Source organism: Vipera ursinii (genome assembly GCF_947247035.1).
Source record: "Vipera ursinii genome assembly, chromosome: 4".
NCBI lineage: Eukaryota > Metazoa > Chordata > Lepidosauria > Squamata > Viperidae > Vipera > Vipera ursinii.
The window spans coordinates 12,666,815-12,686,452 of NC_139514.1; the positions used below are offsets into that span (position 1 = coordinate 12,666,815).

The 19,638-nt window shown below is 43.5% G+C and overlaps 1 protein-coding gene across 2 annotated transcripts in view; it reads left to right on the forward strand.

Annotated features, from left to right (window-relative positions):
- Positions 1-665: 665 nt before the first annotated feature.
- AMOTL1 (angiomotin like 1) overlaps positions 666-19,638 on the forward strand; it is a 69,638-nt gene continuing 50,665 nt past the window's right edge. The window contains exons 1-2 of one of the 2 annotated variants that reach the window (XM_083361944.1): positions 666-790; positions 7,863-7,913. In XM_083361944.1, the coding sequence (XP_083218070.1) occupies positions 670-790; positions 7,863-7,913 (172 nt within the window). In that variant the 5' untranslated portion in view covers positions 666-669. Of the gene's footprint in view, positions 791-7,862; positions 7,914-17,686; positions 17,917-19,638 lie in introns of those variants that run through there. The other variant, XM_083361942.1, reaches the window with a different exon arrangement.

Sequence of the window (19,638 nt, forward strand, 5' to 3'; positions counted from 1 at the left end):
CTTATGACAGTTTTGCTGAAAATCAGCAAAACTTTTGACTTTTGGTTTTCGGCAAAACTGTGCCCATAGCAAACCATTGGTTCATTTAATGACTGCAGTGGCCCTCTACAATCGTTGTATTCACCGACTAGCTGGCACAAAAAAGATCATAAGATCAACCATCCCAACTTACGACCATGGTGGGCAGGTTCCGTTACAGTCATAAGTCAAGGATCAGATCCATAGAGAGACAAACTATTAGGTGATACTGTAGAATCACAATAGCATATGGCAAGCATAGTAAACGTGCTAAGTTTAAAATTAGGTGATGGAAAAGATAAAAGCTTAATCACATGGTTACCTTTAAAAAAACAACGCTAGCTTTAAAAAAAAACCCTAAAATATCGAGAGTTACTTTTTCTGCTAACCTCGCTTAACCCTTTTACTACAGCCTTCTATATATCCTCGGGCAGATCCAAAGTATCTTTGTCTTCTATGAGTGCAAGGCAATTTTATGTTACCTACAAGACATCACGCTTTACTACTTGCTTCATATAACGGGATTAGCCTTTGTAGCAACCGTCCGTTTCCTCACTTTCTGAAATAGGTAGCCATTGTGATTAATCTTACCTTGCACTGCTTTCTTTCCAAGATGTTGCTAGCTGTTCCTGGTCTCCTGTAAAGTATTACATGTGCAGCAACCAAGGCTTCACCTTACCAAGAATGATGGACTTGCATGAAAGCTGGAATTTAGATGATTTCAGCTGGCTCACCCCTGACGCAATTCTTCATGTTGTCAATGCTCTAAAAGGTATGTCTAGTTCAAGAATGTGGTATTTCCTCCCCCCCTCCCCTCCCATTTTCACATTTCTACCCTCAGCCGAAGTGAAGGAGGAAAAGAATTTACATCTTCTCCTGAAGAACCACTTAATTTTGGTGCACTCCAGCCACACGCTTCTCCAGACAGACTGTAACATAATCAAGAAAATGATCAGTAAACAACTGAACTCCATCTACAGGTGGTCCTTGGCTCAGGGGCACAACTGAAAAACCAAAATTTCTGTCGCTAGGTTGTTGAGCTTTGCCCCATTTTACGACCTTCCTTGCCACAGTTGTTAAGTGAATCACTGCAATTGTTAAGTGACACGGTGGTTAAATGCATCTGGCTTCCCCGTTGACTTTGCTCGTCAGAAGGTTGCAGAAGTTGATCACATGACCCTGGGACACTGCGCCCGTCATAAATACGAGCCAGTTGCCAAGGATCTGGATTTTGATCACACGACCATGGGGATGCTGCAAGTGTCGTTAAGTGTGGAAAACGGTCGCTTTTTTGAGTGACATTGTAACTTCAAACGGTCCCTAAACGAATGGGTGTAAGTCAAGCACTACATGTACAAAGATTTTTTTGATGTGAGAGTAATTTGGGTCTGAAAACAAAGGATTTGCCTGCATTGCACAGATGAGGAAGTGACACCCCCCCAAAAGTAGGTTTATTATTGAAGAGATGTGAAATCTTAAAAGTGGGTTTACTGAACAATCTTAGCTTCTACTGCCATTGTGGTTATCTTTAGAGAAACAGGTAAGAGGTGTCCCAGGAAGTGGGGGTGGGGGGGCAGGAGCTAAAAGGTACTTCTTTTTACAGGCAGGACATATTCTTTGGAACAGCTTCCTGGTTGAAATCATAATCATAATAATAAACTTGGAAGGGACCTTGGAGGTCATCTAGTCCAACCCCCCACTCAGGCAGGAAACCCTATACCATTCCAGACAAATGGCTGTCCAGTCCCTTCTTAAAAACTTCCAGTGTTGGAGCATTCACAGCTTCTGGAGGCAGGTTATTCCACTGCTTAATTGTTCTGTCAGAAAGTTTCTCCTTAGTTCTAGGTTGTTTCTCTCCTTGATTAGTTTCCATCCGTTGCTTCTTGTCCTGCCTTCGGGCACTTTGGAGAATAGCTTGACTCCCTCTTCTTTGTGGCAGCCCCTGAGATATTGGAACACTGCTATCATGTCACCCCTCACCCTTCTCTTCGTTAAACTACACATACCCAATTCCAGCAATCGTTCCCTATATGTTTTAGCTTCCAGTCCCCTGATCATCTTTGTTGCTCTCCTCTGTACTCTTTCTAGAGTCTCAACATCTTTTTTACATCGTGGTGACCAAAACTGGATGCAGTATTCCAAGTGTGGCCTCACCAAAGCATTGTAAAGTGGTATTAATACTTCACGTGATCTTGATTCTATCCCTTTGTTAATGCAGCCTAGCACTGTGTTGGCTTTTTTGGCAGCTGCAGCACACTGCTGGCTCATATTTAAGTGATTGTCCACTAGGACTCCGAGATCCCTCTCACAGTTACTACTATTGAGCAAGGTACCCCCTATACTATACCTGTACATTTGGTTTTTCTTGCCTAAATGTAGAACCTTACTTTTTTCACCATTGAATTTCATTTTGTTAGATAGTGCCCAGTGTTCAAGTCTGTCCAGATCCTCCTGTATCTTAAGCCTGTCTTCTGGAGTATTGGCTATTCCTGCCAGCTTGGTGTTGTCTGCAAATTTGATGAGTTCCCCATCTATCCCCTCGTCCAAATCGTTGATGAAGATGTTGGTCCCTTTCCCGGATTTCATTTAGGAAATGTTGAAAATGAATTCCTTCCTTCCTTCCTTCCTTCCTTCCTTCCTTCCTTCCTTCCTTCCTTCCTTCCTTCCTTCCTTCCTTCCTTCACATTAACCATTACAATACAAACTAACATAAAGAGAAAAGGGAAAGTAATAACAAAAATTAATTGGTGAAAAATGCATATATCAAAGAAATATAACAAAAGTAACATCCAACTTCCTTTCCGTACAGAGGTAAACACAACAAACTTTCTCTAGGTTTAAATAAATAACCCTAATCTACAAAATATCTTAAAATACTAACAGTTACTATACCCAAAAAAGAAGTCATAAAATGTTTTTTCTCTTAATTTCAGCTAACAAATAATAAATCATCAAATGTAAACGACCTTATATTTTAACAGCTACAATATTTCTCTCATCACATCCTGAATCTGCAATGCAATTTTCCCCTCCCTCCCTTTACATTCATGAGAACAAGGTGTGTGTGTGTGTGTGTGTGTGTGTGTGTGTTCTTCCAGAAATGATTCCTCAGGTTACAGTTCTCCTTGGGACTTGGGTTTCTTTTATCTGATCATTGTTTTGGTAGCAGCTCTTTCTCCTGTTCTTCCGGCTCATTCTTGCTGCCCATTACAACAGGCCCTGGAAGCAGATGCTTTTATGGCAGCACCTACCTGATGGAATAACATTCCCCCAGGGAAGTGTGGCTCTATCTCATCCTTATTTAAAAGGTTAAAGGTAAAGGTTTCGCCTGTCTAATCATGTCTGACTCTAGGTGTTAGATCTCTGGTTCTTTAGGCATTAAGTGAGACAAAGTGTTGAAACAGCAAACAAGTTTATTAACTCAGAACAGAAGCAGCCCTAATGCCTGCTGCGCAGCAATTTATATGGTTAGCCTCTAGGCGGCGACCAATAGGTTCAAAGTAACAGTTTCCCGCCCAGAATCTAATGATCAGCCTGGAGACAGCAAGTCTGGCTTTCAGTAACAGCAACTGTTAGATAACACAGAAATCTAGGTCAGACATTAAGCAAGTGATCAGACATTAAGCAAGTGATTTAAAACAGTTATGGACAATACATTACACTAGGGGTCAATGTTCACTGGCTGAGGGAGCCAGTGTTGTCCGAAAATGCTTCCATGGTCATATGGCCAGTATGGGTGTATGCTGAGGCACGCAGAACACTGTTACCTTCTCACCAAAGTGGTACCTATTTATCTACTCACATTTGCATGCTTTCAAACTGCTAGGTGGGCCGGAGCAGGGACATGTAATGGGAGCTCACCCCATTGTGTGGCGCTCAGGTCTTGAACCCAAGCACTCAGCTTTCCAGCTGACAGGCTTAGCATCTTTAACCACTGAGCCTTATCCTCATTTAAATGGGCCCTTTTTAAAAACCTTAAAACAGGGGTGTCAAACTCAATTTCATTGAGGGCCGCATCAGCATTGCAGTTGCCCTCAAGGGGCCGAGTGGGTGTGGCCAGGGTGGGCGTGGCCTACTGGGTGGGCGTGGCCAGCTCTACATCGTTCGCATCAAGGGTGCCTATGGGGGCCTGGGCAGGAGTGGGACAGATCTGAGGGTCTCTGGCGGAAGGAGGGTCTCTGGGCCAGGGCCCAGGCAGTGGGGGCCGTTCCCTCACTGTTTCCAGGATGGCTTCACGGGCCACATGAAACCACTTCGCAGGCCGGATCCGGCCCCCGGGCCTTGTGTTTGACATGTCTGCCTTAAAACATCCAGTTTTCAGTTAAGATATGGTGTGGGTCCTACAAAGGAATGCGTTATGCTAAAAGGATATTTGTTTGTTTGCTTATTAGATTTATTGTAGCCTCTCTCCAGAAATCTCTGGGCAGTTTCAACATCCACTATGCAATTTTAAACAATTAAAAACAGTTGCAAAGCAGCAAAACATAGCAGCCTGTGCAAAAATAGGCATAGCAGTCAAAAATATGACAAGAGGCTGCACTGACACTCTGACCCAGGCCTGTTTTGTATAGTCCCAAGTGTTTTTAAGAGTGTATGCTACCAGAATTGTTATAGGGTCAAGCAGCCGTACAAATTAGAAAACTAAATTACATGGTAACAAAACTACAATAATAAAAGCAATGAATATTACTGAAAAGACCAAGAACACCAAACAGAATAGGATTTTTACCTTATAACAGAAGTCTCCAAACCTGGCAACTTTAAGACTTAAGACACCAGTGGTGGGATTCAGCCAGTTCGCACCACTTTGGCAAAACCGGTAGCTACGTAATTTTTTGTTGCCCAGGCCCAGAATGGACTTCCGGAAGTGGCATCGACACAGAGAACCGATTGTTCACATATTTGAATCCCACCACTGCTTAACTCCCAGAATTCCCCAGATGTATCCCATGCTAGTGCTGGTTGGTTGGTTGGATGGTTGATTTTAAAAGCTGCATTTTTACAATTCTTCTAGAACACAATGGATGCAGGATTGTTTGATCTCAGGAGGTGAACAATTCCATTAAAAAGGTTTTTTTTTAAAGTTCTGAAGAAGAACTGAAGAAGCTTCTTGGATGAGAAGTGAAACGTCTTCAGTGAAAAAACAAGGAAATCAAGTTGCCTTTTGAAAAAGCAGCTTTGGGACAACCATAGCCTGGATGATTGAGAATCTCCATAGACACTATGGTTGATTTTTTTTCCCTGTCATGTAGGCTAGGTCAGGAAACAGACTCCTTAAACATAGTAGAACTACACTGTATGGATAGAGGCTGCAGTGCTTTTTTTGTAAAAGAAAAAGGTGCCAGAACTCACACATGTCATACAACCCGCCTTGCCTACGCTACAAGGTTCCATCCAAAAAAGGTGCCGGAACTCCATTCTGAGCGTTCTAAGAGAAAAAAAGCCCTGAGAGGCTGTATTAACGGAACCTTGAAAAACTGACTGTGTTTTCCCTTCCCTCTTTCTTATACCTCAGGGAGCTAAGACAGAACTAGATTGAGTTTCTTTCTAATGTTTCCTTTATTCCTGGACTTAATGTTTGTGTAACTATTCCAGCAGAGTTTCTCCAAGGTCATCTCTGTAACTCTCGCATCCCATCCTTTTACTTTTATTTCCCCATTGGGCACCAGCTTTGCAATAGAGGCTCTGTGCAGTGCCAAAATGTCAACCAATATTAAGCCCCAATAGCCAGGATGTCTGCCAGTAACGTTTTCTGCTCTGAAGGTGGGATGCAATAAGAAGAAAGGAAAGGATGTGATTAGAGCTGGCTCAGTTTTTGAGTTGAAAGAATGAGATGGACATTATTTTGGGGGACATATTGGTGTTAAGGACTTCAGAGTCCAAATGGTGCAATAATTAGGGTTCAAGACCACACTAGGCTATAAAATTCAGTGGGTGGCCCTATTTTTCAACCCCAGAGTTTATCATAATCCTCTTAAAAAGATAAAATGAAGGAAACCTTTTTCTCTCAACATATGATGAACGTTTGAGGGAACTAGGTATATCTAATCTAAGGAAGAAAAGGCTTAGGGATGATATGATAGCAGTCTTTCAGTTCTTGAGGGGCTGTCACAGAAAAGAGAGGGTCAACCTATTCTCCACAGCACCTGAAGGTATGATAAAAAATAGTAGGTGGAAGATCATTAAAAAAGATCCAACCTAAAACTGAAGAAAAATTTTCTGGCTGTGAAAACATGGCTTATATCCAGAGACTTTGGGTGCTCAATCACTGGAAATTTTCAAGAAGAGACTGGACAGCCATTTGTCTGAAATCGCATAGGGTGTCTTGCATGAACATGGGGTGAACTAGAAGACCTCTAAGTTCCCTTTGAACCCTATTATTCTATGTTTTGTCTTCTCCTCCCATAATGTACAATACTTTAAGCTCCCAGAAAAAAGATGAAAAATGCAAATAATATAATATAATATAATATAATATAATATAATATAATATAATATAATATAATATAATATAATATAATATAATATAATATATAATAATATAATATAATATAATATAATATAATATAATATAATATAATATAATATAATATAATATAATATAATATAATATAATATAATATAATATAATAAATATAATATAATATAATGTATAATATAATATAGTATAGTATAGTATAACATAACATAACATAACATAACATAACATAACATAACATAACATAACATAACATAACATAACATAACATAACATAACATAACATAACATAACATAATATAACAAAACAAAACAAAACAAAACAAAACAAAACAAAACAAAACAAAACCACTTCAGATGCAGGGAGAAAAGTAAATGTGATTTCCTACCTAGCAGTCTGTATCATAATGGAAACTTGTCAAGGTTTCAAAGTGCAACTTGGCAACAGCTGGAGGACACAAATTCCACATTCCCTTCTTACTGGATTCAGAATTTCTTTACTTCACTCACCTCAACAGCAAAGGTCTCCAACCTGGTTTTTCTCCCGATGTGTTGGACCACAGCTCCTATGGTTCTCAGCCATCTTGCCAGAATGGAAATGATGGGAATTAGAGCAATGCATTTGGGACAGTATTGGTTTTGCCCAGGCTGCTCTGGGAGAAAATACACATGCAGCATGTGTGACTGACTCTGCTCTCTGATCAGAGCATCCTGCCTTAAATGTATATATAGATATTTGATTCAGTATAAATCAGGTCGTTTAGGACAGGTAGGCAAACCATAATGCTACTAAATGTAAGCTAAAAAAAAAAAGGATTGAGATGTTAATGCCGCTTTCGTTCATCAAATATGCCATCTTTGGTTGCCTAGCAACTGATACAAGGCCAGTTGGATTGCAAGAGAGAACGCTGTTGGTAGGCAAGAGTTGCTGTGTCAATTCAGGTGGGTTCAGGACCGAACTGTTCCATCCAGCTGTGGACTCTAAAGCCAGGAATGCTTCTTCTGAGGTCAGCTGGGGGCTTTGGTGAAGAAAGAACATGGAAGCAGGGAAATCCTGCCAAAATAAGGAGGTGAGGATGGGTGAATCCTGCTTTTTGAGTGAACCTCATAGCTCCATCCAGCACAAAGTTTGTTGGGTGAGGATCCTCGGTGTGTATTTTTTTTCCCTGCACCAATTCAATGTTTTTTTCCCTAGCTGAAGTTTGTTTCCATCTAATGTAATTATTACAGTAATAATTAATTAGGCAATATGGAATTTTGGGGACAGCATGATGATGGTGCCAGCAGAAGCAGCAGAAGAGGGACTCCTAAACAGATGCCATTCTGATTTAATTACAACACTGTTATTCTGTTTTTATCTCTCCAGACACTGAGGCTCCCCAAGTTATTCCAACAGTTTTTGGGGTCCATCAGTTGGGTAAGTAAATGCATGGTGTATTGTCTCTTTGATCTTTGGAATTCTCTACATTTTTGGATGTATTTAGATTATGCATGGCTAAATTATTGAAAACAGATGACATCTCCAGGTATGTTCTGATGTTTATATGCCTGGGTTTATTTATTTTTTTAAAATGGATTACCTATGTTATAAAGGTCTTCAGGCATATCGGTTCTCTGTTCATTTTTGTTGTTGTTGTTGTTATTGGTCATTATCCTGAAATCTTAGCTGAAGAATCCATTTTGTTCCAGGAGGAAAAAAAAAGCAGCAAAGACAGAAGCTCAGGGAAAAAAAGCTAGACATAAAAATAACATGCACCGCTAGAAATACCTGTGCATTTTTTTTCTTTTGATTTGGATGTCAGGAAATTGCTCCAATGCCTATTTGATACTCAAGTCATTTCCTATCCGGCTGACCTTGATCCAATTTATCTATGAAGTGGCTAATTTAGAGCTTTAGGAGTTCAATCCTAAAACATTCTATCCTCAGAGATAGAACAATTAATTATTCAGGCATGCCTCGTAATATCTTTTCTTTTGTATAAATTGCTGTTACTAGGGTGGGTTTAGTCATTTTAATAACTATAAACTAAGCAACGAAATGTCCTCATGAAGTTATTTTCCTTCATGTAGATTAAGCTATTAATTCCTATGTTTTGTCCCGAGACTCTCAAAGCAAATCTCTCTGAATCCCCACAATGGTCGTGGCATATGTCTTCTTCGACTAAATTTCTAGCTGGTCTGTAGTTTTTAAAACTTGACCCAGTTTATTAGATTTCCATGATGATTTGTTGTGATCTCTCCTACGACCACAGTTCTCCATTTCTTTATTGGTGCCTTCTGTTGTCTAGAAAGGAACTTGGATTCACCCAGATGTTATGGAAAGCTCCCAACATTATTGATCCTTGCTATATGTTTTGGAGCTGCTGGAAATGGTAGTCTTAGAAGGTTCCAGATTTTTAGCCTATCAAATCAGCCAAATCAAAAGCCGAGTTCCACATTCAATGCAATTTTGCATCTTCCTTCTAACGCTGGTGCCTCACATGGAATTGTATTCTCTGTATGAGTTTTTATATGTCAGTTATTTTGCCCAAAGAGTATATTTTAGTCAAGAAGAATTTGGGACAAACTCCAGGGCATTCTTCTCTTTTATAAAATACAAGTAGTCCTTGACTTACAACCGTTCATTTAGTGACCTTTCAAAGTTACAATGGCATTGGGTAAAGTGACTTGTGACTATTTTTCACATTTACAACTGTTGCAGCATCCCTATGGTCACATGATCAAAATTTGGATGCTTGGCAACTGGCTCATATTTATAATGACTGCAGCGTCACACAGTCATGTGATCGCTTTTTGCGACCTTCTGACAAGCAAAGTCAATAGGGAAGCTAGATGCACTTAACTGTGTTACTAACTTAACAACTGCAGTGGTTCACACAAGTGTGACAAGAAAGGTAGCAAAATGGGGCAAAAATCACTTAACAACTTGGGCTCAGTTGTGTTTCTAGGTCGCAACTACCTGTACATCCCATGCACTTTGATTTAAAAGATTATACCTTCTTATTACTTCACATTTTAGAAGCATCTATTCTCATTTGTCAGCTATCTTCTCTTCCTGCTGATGTTTCGTGACTGGGTTAGGTGATAGCATCAATGCGTGGGCAAGAGGAGTTTGCTAGTTATTTTAGCAACTTAAAACCTATACACTTCACTATTTCACATTTGCTGGAGCAGAGTACATGGTGGAGCAGTGGGCTAATGCCTCCTTAAGTAACACCAGCTGCCTGCAATTAGTGCAGGTTTGAGTCCCACCAGGCTCAAGGTTGACTCAGCCTTCCATCCTTCCGAGGTAGGTAAAATGAGGACCCAGATTGTTGGGGGCAATTAAGCTGACTTTGTAATAATGCCGCTTGGGTGTGTGTGTGAAAGCCCTAATAAGCAGGCATATACATAGAATGAAGGCTACTGCTAAGCTTGTAAGCCGCCCTGAGTCTTCGGAGAAGGGCGGGATATAAATGGAATTAAAATTAAAAAAAAAATAAAACTGCTGCTTATGTTCCAACTCTCTACAAATATATCAAATCCTTTTCCAACATCAGTCTGTATAGACACACAGAGAGGAAGTTCGATTTAGCATTTTTACCCTGAGACACGTATATTTCCCTTCGTTCGTTAGCAACAACTTTGCTTATTCAGAACAATACTATACAGACACAAAACCTACAGACTTTTATGTTTTTTCCCAAAGCTTCCTTGCTTGAATTATGTGTGTTTTCTTGCAATGAAAGATATTCTCTTCCTATTCATTGTTTAGAATCTCTAGGCTTAAGTACTCAGTCAGCAATAGAGTACATTCAGAAAGTCAGACTCTTTTTCTGTGAATTAAATCTAGTCCATGGATTTGTTATTCAGGGGGAAAATGTGTTCTCCACCCCCTCCCCTCCCAGGTACACTCTCCAGAATTGTTTGAAAAAAGCTAGGATGGAAATGCATCAGCCAGCCAGCCAGTCAACCAACCAACCAAGAAACATGCCCCATTGTCTTATTTATCCTTATAGTATTTGATGTTGGAGCTGCTTGCCTGCCTTGGCTAGGGATTCCTATAGGGTTATTTATTAATTATTTAGAGTATGACATATCATACATGGACTAGTGATATGTATTAACATTTCATCTAGATTAGAAGAACACCGTGAAATATAAATGTTAAAAAGATCTATGGTCAAGCCCCAATGTCTCTAGGCCATCTAACCCCTTTTTTAAAAAAATTAATAAATCAGATAGTGGACTGGTATATGCCCTCAGCTTACAGCTGATCATGATGTGATCTACAGTTTGACATGGGATCACGCAGTCACACAGAGGGGAGGATACTGTGCCCCATTTAAACAAAGAGTCCCGGCAGACGCCATATGAGGTACAAATCCTATTAAGGATTGTCCATTGCTGACATGGTAATTCAAAGCCTGGCACTTTTTCATTAGGTCATTTATAAAGCTAAAACATATAAAAAATGGATGCTGGAATGGGATATGTCTAGTTTAATGAAGAAGAGGACTAGGGGTGATATGATAGTAGCGTTAGAATATCTCAGGGGCTGCCACAAAGAAGAGGGAGTCAAGCTATTCTCCAAAGCGCCTGAAGGCAAGACAAGAAGCAACGGATGGAAACTAGTCAAAGCAACCTAGAACTAAGGAGAAACTTCCTGACGGTTAGAACAATTAACCAGTGGAGCAACCTGCCTCCAGAAGTCATGAACGCTCCAGCACTGGAAGTTTTAAGAAGAGACTGGACAACCATTTGTCTGAAATGGTGTAGGGTTTCCTGCCTGAGCAGGGGGTTGGATTGGATGACCTCTGAGGTCCCTTCCAACTTTATGATTGTTATTGTTATAAGGCTTCTTATGACTAGGTGTTCAGTGACTCATTTGGCTTTCCATTGGGAATCTATGTTAAAGTTGTTGGGCAATTGTTGTGTAAGTGCCAGTGGGGGCTTCCTGGATTGGACTCTTCCTGCTGATAAATGAGAAAGGTTGGCATGCATTGGTGAGAAGGAGTCCTACGTAATAACCCTTCATCTTGAAGGGTTAGATCTTTTGAGTAAGAATCTGGAGAATGTCATTCCAAGATACCCCAAAGCACCAAGCTATAAAAGGCTGAAGGTTATTTTAAACTCATTTCCAGTTTTACAGGCAGAGCGGTACATTTCCAAAGATAATGGTGGACATTTATCTCCTCCTGGGGAAAGTGCTTAAACACCTATTGGCAAGAGATTGATACTGACAGGTCACGTTCTCCAATATGATTGTCCTTTCCGGCTGCCCAAGGGCATCCTTTGGAATAATTATGCATGATGGGCTGGTGGAAAGACTGGAATGCAGTCAGGATTACACAAGACCACAGCTCCATGAACTGGCCTCTTCAGCAGAAGTTGTATAAACTCCAACACATTTTGTGTGACCTGGTAGCCACGAGGCCCTCCGCTGCAGTCATAACACAATAATAGGCAGTGGCAGTAACGATTACTCCAATTAGCAGCTTAGATCCTATTTGGCTGGGGTTTTTTTATCCCTTGCTTATATTGTTAGGGAGCTAGAAGAGATCAACATGCTGGTATGGATGGATGCAAACACACACGCATATTCTTTGAAGGATATGAAATAGCAGTAATTCTGATGTCAGGCGGAAACATTTGTAAGATTGCGGTCTTCGACATGCAGTTGTTGCAACAAGGAATCCAATTGTATTTGATTCTGATCAAAATGACAACCCAAACAGTTTGTTCAGATTACTAGTGGACATCCAGCTGTGAGAATTGGGCTTCTCTCTCTCTCTCTCTCTCTCTCTCTCTCTCTCTCTCCCTCCCTCCCTCCCTCCCTCCCTCCCTCCCTCCCTCTCTCTCTCTCTCTCTCTCTCTCCCATGCTGACCTCATATCTGGGCTTGGAATGAATCCAAAGAGCCAGTGCCTCACACAGCATCCTTTTGTCAGAAACAAAACAGGTCAAATTATTAAAGGAAAGAAAGACAAAGCACTCTTCCTCCCAGTACAAAAAAAACAGATGTGCAGCGGATTTTTCTTTCCCATTTTTTAAGGGAGTGAGTAGCTTTTTCCAATTGCAGGCCTGTACTTTGCAGAAGCCTGTTGGAGGAAATATTATAAATACACACATTGATTCCCATGGCAAAGATCTCATTGTGGCTATTAATTTTAGGAGGAGAGGACAAGGTTTTTTTTCAGTGCCTACCAGATTCTGGTTGGTAGCAAGGTTTAGTGTGGCTTTAAATGTGGCTTGCAGATGGAACTTTATAACCGCTCTCGAAAAGAACACGCATTGAGGTCTCTTCCCACTTGTAGGGTTCCAGCAGTCTTGTCACATTAGGCACAAATGCATTGCAATGAGCGGTATTTCTTAAGTTGCGCGTGTGGATTTGCGTCTTATCAAAATGTGCTATGTATGATCTTTGGAAATCCGTACTGTAGGATAAAAAAGATGGTAAATTACTTTTTTCTTCCTTCATTCTTCACTGTGAACTTGACCACCAAAACACTAAGCTTTTACTTAGGATAAAGAATGGATGCGGTGTATCACAAGAGCATACTAAAGATGGAGCAGGCAAGACAGACCCTATATAGTTTATTTATTTATCTCTGTGACTTTGATTCTGCTTCAACTCCATTAAGACTCTCTGCAGGGGTTTCTCAGCCTCAACCACTTTAAGATGTGTGGACTTCAATTCCCAGCATTCCCAAGCCAGCAGGCTAGGGAATTTTGGGAGTTGAAGTCCACACATCTTTAAGCAGTCTACGGTTAGCCATTATACCGAACGTAATAAAATAATATACTATAAAACTTTCAGAGTAAATAATGTTAAACCTACCATATAGGTACAAACGTGAAGAGATTACACCTTTCTTTCTGTAATAATATAATATCTAAAGTTCAGATCTTAACATTCTGAAAATAGTATGGGTTTTAAAAAAAATGTTAGAAATACTTCTCTTTCTCCATATTTCATCTTTTCCCAGAAACATTTGACAGGTAGCTCTCAACTTACGACCATTCATTTAGTGACCGTTCAAAGTTTCAGTGGCACTGGAAAAAATGACCTATGACAATTTTCCACACTTACAACCATGGCAGCATCCCCACGGTCATGTCTCCAGAATCCTGATGCTTGGCAACTGGTTCATATTTATTACAGTTGCAGCAGTGTCCCAGGGTCAGGGGATTACCATTTGTACCAGATTCACTTAACAATCATGTTACTAACTTAACAACTGCAGTGATTCACTTAACAACTGTGGCAAGAAAGGTTGTAAAATGGGGCAAAGCTCCCTTAACAACTGTCTCGCTTAGCAACAGAAATTTTGGGCTCAATTGTGGTCCTAAGTGGAAGACTACCAGTACCTTCCATAGCCACTCAGCCTGCTTGCCTCTTACTATTTTCCTAGATTAGTTTGTACTTCTGCCAGCTCGTTAAGTTATTCAGATTATATCAGACATTCATCCTCCATTCAGGTTCAAATTCGTGTCGTCTTCTTGCTCAAACTAGGGAAGAAAGTTGTCTCATTTGGGGGAAATCCTTCAATTTCTCAATGTTGTCTACAGGACTCTGGGTTTTTGTGACCTTCCATCCACGCAATAATCTCATACAACCCTGCTTATCTTAGTGATAGAAGAGAATATTTGTAGCTCAGAGTTGAACTGCTAACATTGCTGATGTTCCTAGTTTGGTAAGGAAAAATCTGCAAGAAATTCACCAAGCTCAGGCAGCACCAAGGACGCCACTTCCATATCTTTTCTGAGATCTGCCAAAATAAGATGGGCCCTGCCATTCTGCTGCGATTCTGTTCTTTTTTGCGGCAAGGGAAAAGGTCCATTTTATCCATAATGGTTTGAAAGTCACCATCGTATATCCAACAGTATAGTCCAGTAAATGAATATAACATCGGCCACATTTCTAGTTTTATTACTGTCTCCTGCACAGGTTTCTGTTATTGCTGATTAGGGATATCCAAAATAATTAACGACAGGTCCATTCTTCCAAAGGCCCACAGTACAGCTCCTTGGATTAGATGATCCTGTGTGTGTGTGGGGGGGGGGGAGTTGTTAATGTACATGTCCAATGGACTTCCAGACTATTGAACAAATCAAGAATGTACCTTATAGCTTCAGAGCTGTATTGCCAAAGCTACAGGAGAGAGCTGCATTATGGCGGGGAGAATACAGCTGGCAAATACCATCACAGTTTTGGTGCACCTTTTCCTGAAGCCCCAGGTCATCTGAATATATGTCCTTCGGTTTCTGGAAGGCTGCTGTACATGTTTATGAAAAGCTTGCCCCCACCCCTGGCTTCAGTGCTGCAGAAAGGTTGTAGGGATAGCTGCAGCATAGGAGTGCCAGGAGAACAGTAGAGGCCCACTCCACGGTGAAGCGTTGAGCAGATTTACTTTGGAGATGCTACTTCTGTCCCACCTGGTGAAGGACTTTTTCATTTTCCATCCCGTGAGGGAAAGGGGGTCTTATTGGTCAGAATGGGACAATTCGCTGCTTATTGGTAACTGGAAAAACAGACCCTTCCCCCCCACAAAAAACAACAACCTTCCATTCCTCTCATTTCTCTTATCTGCCAAGCAGTGGAAGAAAAGATCAGACTCCTATACTACAAAACCCATTCTCTGAATCCCAGATTACTCCATGTAATTGGAAAATGGACAGCATTCTTCCTATCTCCCTCCCTTTATCTATCTTGGGGAATAACAGAAGAACAGAGTTGGAAGGGACCTTGGAGATCTTCTAGTCCAACCTTCTGCTCAGGCAGGAAATCCTATTCCATTTCACACAAAAGATTCTCCAATCTCTTCTTAAAAACCTCTGGTATAGGAACACCACCACTTCTGCATTAAAGTTCTGATTAATTGTTCTATCAGGAAATTTCTACTTACGGTAGGTTGGTTCTTTCCTTGATTAGTTTCCATCCATTTTTTCTTGTCTTGCCTTCAGGTGCTTTGGAGAATATGTTGACCCCCCTCTTCTTTGTGGCAGCACCTCAAATACTGGAACACGCCTATCATGTCACCCCTAGTCCTTCCCTTCATTAGTTATATCCAATTCCAGCAACCGTTCTTCATATGTTTTAGCCTACAGTCCCCTAATCATCAGAGCAACAATATATAGGGAACGGTTGCTGGAATTGGGTATGTGTAGTTTAATGAAGAGAAGGACTAGGGGTGACATGATAGCAGCGTTCCAATACCTCAGGGGCTGCCACAAAGAAGAGGGAGTCAAGCTATTCTCCAAAGCACCTGAAGGCAGGACAAGAAGCAACGGATGGAAACTAATCAAGGAGAGAAGCAACCTAGAACTAAGGAGGAATTTCCTGACAGTTAGAACAATAAACCAGTGGAACAACCTGCCTCCAGAAGCGGTGAATGCTCCAACTCTGGATGTTTTTAAGAAGAGACTGGACAGCCATTTGTCTGAAATGGTATAGGGTTTCCTGCCTAAGCAGGGGGTTGGACTAGATGACCTCCAAGGTACCTTTCATCATCATCATCATTATCTTTGTTGCTCTTCTCTGCGCTTTTTCAAGTTTCAACTTTTTTTTATATCGTGACCAAAACTGGATGCAATATTCAAATGTGGTCTTACCAAGGTACTAGCATTTTACATGACCTTGAGAAGCCATGGAATAGAAGAGAGGAAATGGGGTCTTTTCTCCCCTTTGGCAGGTAGAAGGTGAAATTGGGCATGGAAAGGAGAGCACAGAAAAGCACTGTGGGATTGGAGGACTTCCACACCCTACTTCTCTTTTTCCCAGGCTCTCAATGCAGACAGGATGCCTCCTGCTTGACCGGGGGGGGGGGGTGGACTAGAAGACCTCCAGGGTCCATTCCAGCCCTTTGTTCTACAGGTGGTCCTCAAATTATGACCACAGTTGAGCCCAACATTTCTGTGGCTAAGTGAGACAGTTAAGTGAATTTTGCCCCATTTTACGATCTTTCTTGTCACGGTTGTTAAGTGAATCACTGCAGCTGTTCAGTTAGTCCAGGGGTAGGCAACCTCGGCTCTTTTATGACTCATGGACTTCAACTCCCAGAATTCCTGAGCCAGCCAAGCTGGCTCAGGAATTCTGGGAGTTGAAGTCCATGAGTCATAAAAGAGCCAAGGTTGCCTACCCCTGAGTTAGTCACATGGCTGTTATGTGTCAGGAGGTAGCAGAAGGTGATCACGTGACCCCAGGACACCGCCACCGTCATGAGTCAGCTGCCAAGTGTCTGAATTTTGATCACCATTGCTGCCACGGGTTGTAAGCGTGAAAAACGAGCATTTTTTTCCCCACTGCTGTTGCAACTTCGGTCGGTAAATGAACTACCGGTTAATGAATGCCGGCGGGTTATTCCCAGGGGAAGGGCGTTCTCTGTGGGTACGCCTGCCCTATGGAACCAACTACCCACGGAACTTAGGACTGCTCCCGACCTTCGCTCATTTCACCGGGACCTGAAAACTTGGCTCTTCGATCTGTTTGGTCCAGAGACTGTGGGGTGGTTAATTTAACTGGGTTTTAGATTTACTCTTGGGGCTTGAATTTAATTTAATTGTTTTAATTGATTTTAATTTTTTTGTATTTCATGGTTTTAACTGCCCCGGCGTAAACCGCCCTGAAATAAATAAATTGACTCCCTGTACTCCGTTGCCAAGACAAGAGTGGGAAATTCTGCAACCCAGTTGCTTGCCTAGAAGAGCAGCATTTAAGACGGCCAGCCAGCCAGGTGGAAGAGCCCCAAGAGAAATGAACTGGCATCCTGTTCAACCGGACCCGCTGCCACCTTCTGAATCCTCCTCATCTTTTCCCCCCACTTCGCTTGACAAAACTTAACCACCCCAGAAGTTTCCAGCAGGCCTAGGAAGGTTGGTTGCCCCAGGCGTTTTTTGGAATGCCAAGCACCTCTTGCCATTGGCTGCTCAGCCTGGGCAGAGGCTGATGGGAGCTGAAGTCCGGAACATCTGGAGGGCACCTGGTGGATAGCCTCGCGGGAAAGTAACCCAAGCCTCGCAGGTGGGCGCAGCCCCGCCGAAGAGCCACCGGGCCTTCGCTCCCGCGGCTCAAGGCAGCCTCCGGGGCTCCGCCCGCCGCTTTTTTTTCTCTCGCCCGCCTTCCGAGAGAGAAGCGTCCGAGGCAAGGCGGCCGGCCTGCGGGACGGAGCCTCTCGCGCGCTAGGACCTGGCCAGCGCCTCAGGCGCGGCGGCGGTTGCTGCTGCCGCCGCCGCCGCTTCCCAGCCGCGCGCGTGGGTGGGCGTCGCGGCGGCTCGCGTTACGTCGCCGAGCCCCAGAGCCTTAGCCGCGCCTGAGGAGAGAGAGCAGCCTCGTTTCGGGACGGCTCCTCTTTGCCCAGGGAGTTCTCTCGCTTCGCCGCCGGCGGATACATGGGCCGCCATTAGGACCCAGAGACGTTGCTATGATTTGGGCAGCCGTAGGTAAAAAAAAAAGAAAAGAAAAGAAAAAAAAAGCTCCGGCATTCCGCGCATTCCGGCGTGGGAAGCGCGCTGTGCGGCTTCTCTCTCTCTCTCTCTCTCTCTCTCTCTTTTCCCCCCCCCCGACCCCCCCTTCTGCCCTTCGCTTCGCAGGATGGCCCAAAAACGCAGGAAAAACCCGCTTCAGCCTGTCAAAGCTGCAAAGCTTGCGCCCTGAGCGGCGGCGGCAGCCTTCCCCTACGCCTGCCTGCTTCCTTGCCTGCCTGCCTGCTTGCCTGCCTGCCTGCTTGCTTGCTTGCCTGCCTGCTTGCTTGCCTGCCTGCCTGCCTGCTTGCTTGCTTGCCTGCCTGCCTGCTTGCCTGCCTGCCTGCCTGCCTGCCTGCCTGCTTGCCTGCCTGCCTGCTTGCCTGCCTGCCTGCCTGCCTGCCTGCCTGCTTGCCTGCCTGCTTGCTTGCCTGCCTGCCTGCTTGCCTGCCTGCCTGCTTCCTTGCCTGCCTGCCTGCCTGCCTGCCTGCTTGCTTGCCTGCCTGCCTGCCTGCCTGCCTGCTTGCTTGCCTGAATCCTTTCCCCCCCCCCATTTTGGCCGGGGTGCGGTGGGGGTGGGGGGTGGGCGAGAGAGAAGGGAATGGATGGTGCCGAGCAGAACTGGCTGGAAACGAGGGCGGGGGGGGGGTGAGGGGAGAGGAGAGGAAAGAGGTTTGTTTTTTTTCCTTAATGGAATCGGCTTCCCCGTTGGATCCCCGGGAAATTTTGGGGCGGGGGGGTGGGGGGGCCGGGTGCCGCGCGAGCAGAACTGGCTAGAAACGAGGGGGGGAGGGGAGAGGAGAGAGGTTTTTTTTTCTTAATGGAATCGGCTTCCCCGTTGGATCCCCGGGAAATTTTGGGGCGGGGGCGCCGGGGGCCGCGCGAGCGACGATGCTAGTAGCTAAGACCGCCTGCGCCTCTTTTGGAAAGATGTTGGAGAGAAAGGTCCGGGGATGCGGTTGCGGAGATGAAAGTGGGGAGGGGGGGGGAAAAGGCCGATCTTCACGCTAGGTTTAGGATTGCCGGGGGGGGCCCTCCTCCTCCTCCCCCCCCCCCACCACCACCCCGCCTAGCCGCCTGATCGTAGCCCTCCCGGCAGCCGAAGCAGTCCGTTGATGCCGGGATCTGTTCAAGCGGAGGGTAGAAGGAGAGATTCTTCCCTCTCCTCTCCGCCCGCTCCCCCCCCCCGGATGAGAGCGAGCGGATTCCTGGCTTCCTTTGCTTTTTTTTTTTTTCCAGCAAGCTTCTCTTTGGGCTTTGGAGGTGGATCCCTCCTTTGGCCGCGAAAGAAGAGCCGGGCAGAGAAAAGAGCTTTCGGAAGACTATTTCAAGAAATGGAAAATAATTGCACAGCAACGAAAAGGCTTTTTGCCCCCCTAGGAGCGAGGCGGAGGTCACACGCTGGCCAAAGAGAGAAACGGGAATTAGGGATGGAGAAGGGTGCTGCCGTAAAAGAGTTCGAAGAAGGCCAGCGTTGCAGCAAAAATCAAAACAACACCTGACCCCTTACTTTTAATTTAATTTAATAATTTAATTTAATTTAATTTAATTTAATAATTTAATTTTGTAGTGCATTTGCTGATGCACTGATGGAAAAGGCTTGGCAAGGAAGGAGAGAAAGGTTGGGCGTATATCCCAACAAGATGGTCCAGGGATTTGCTTTAGAGAAAAGTGATTTTAGCTTCTTTGGTCCACTCTGGG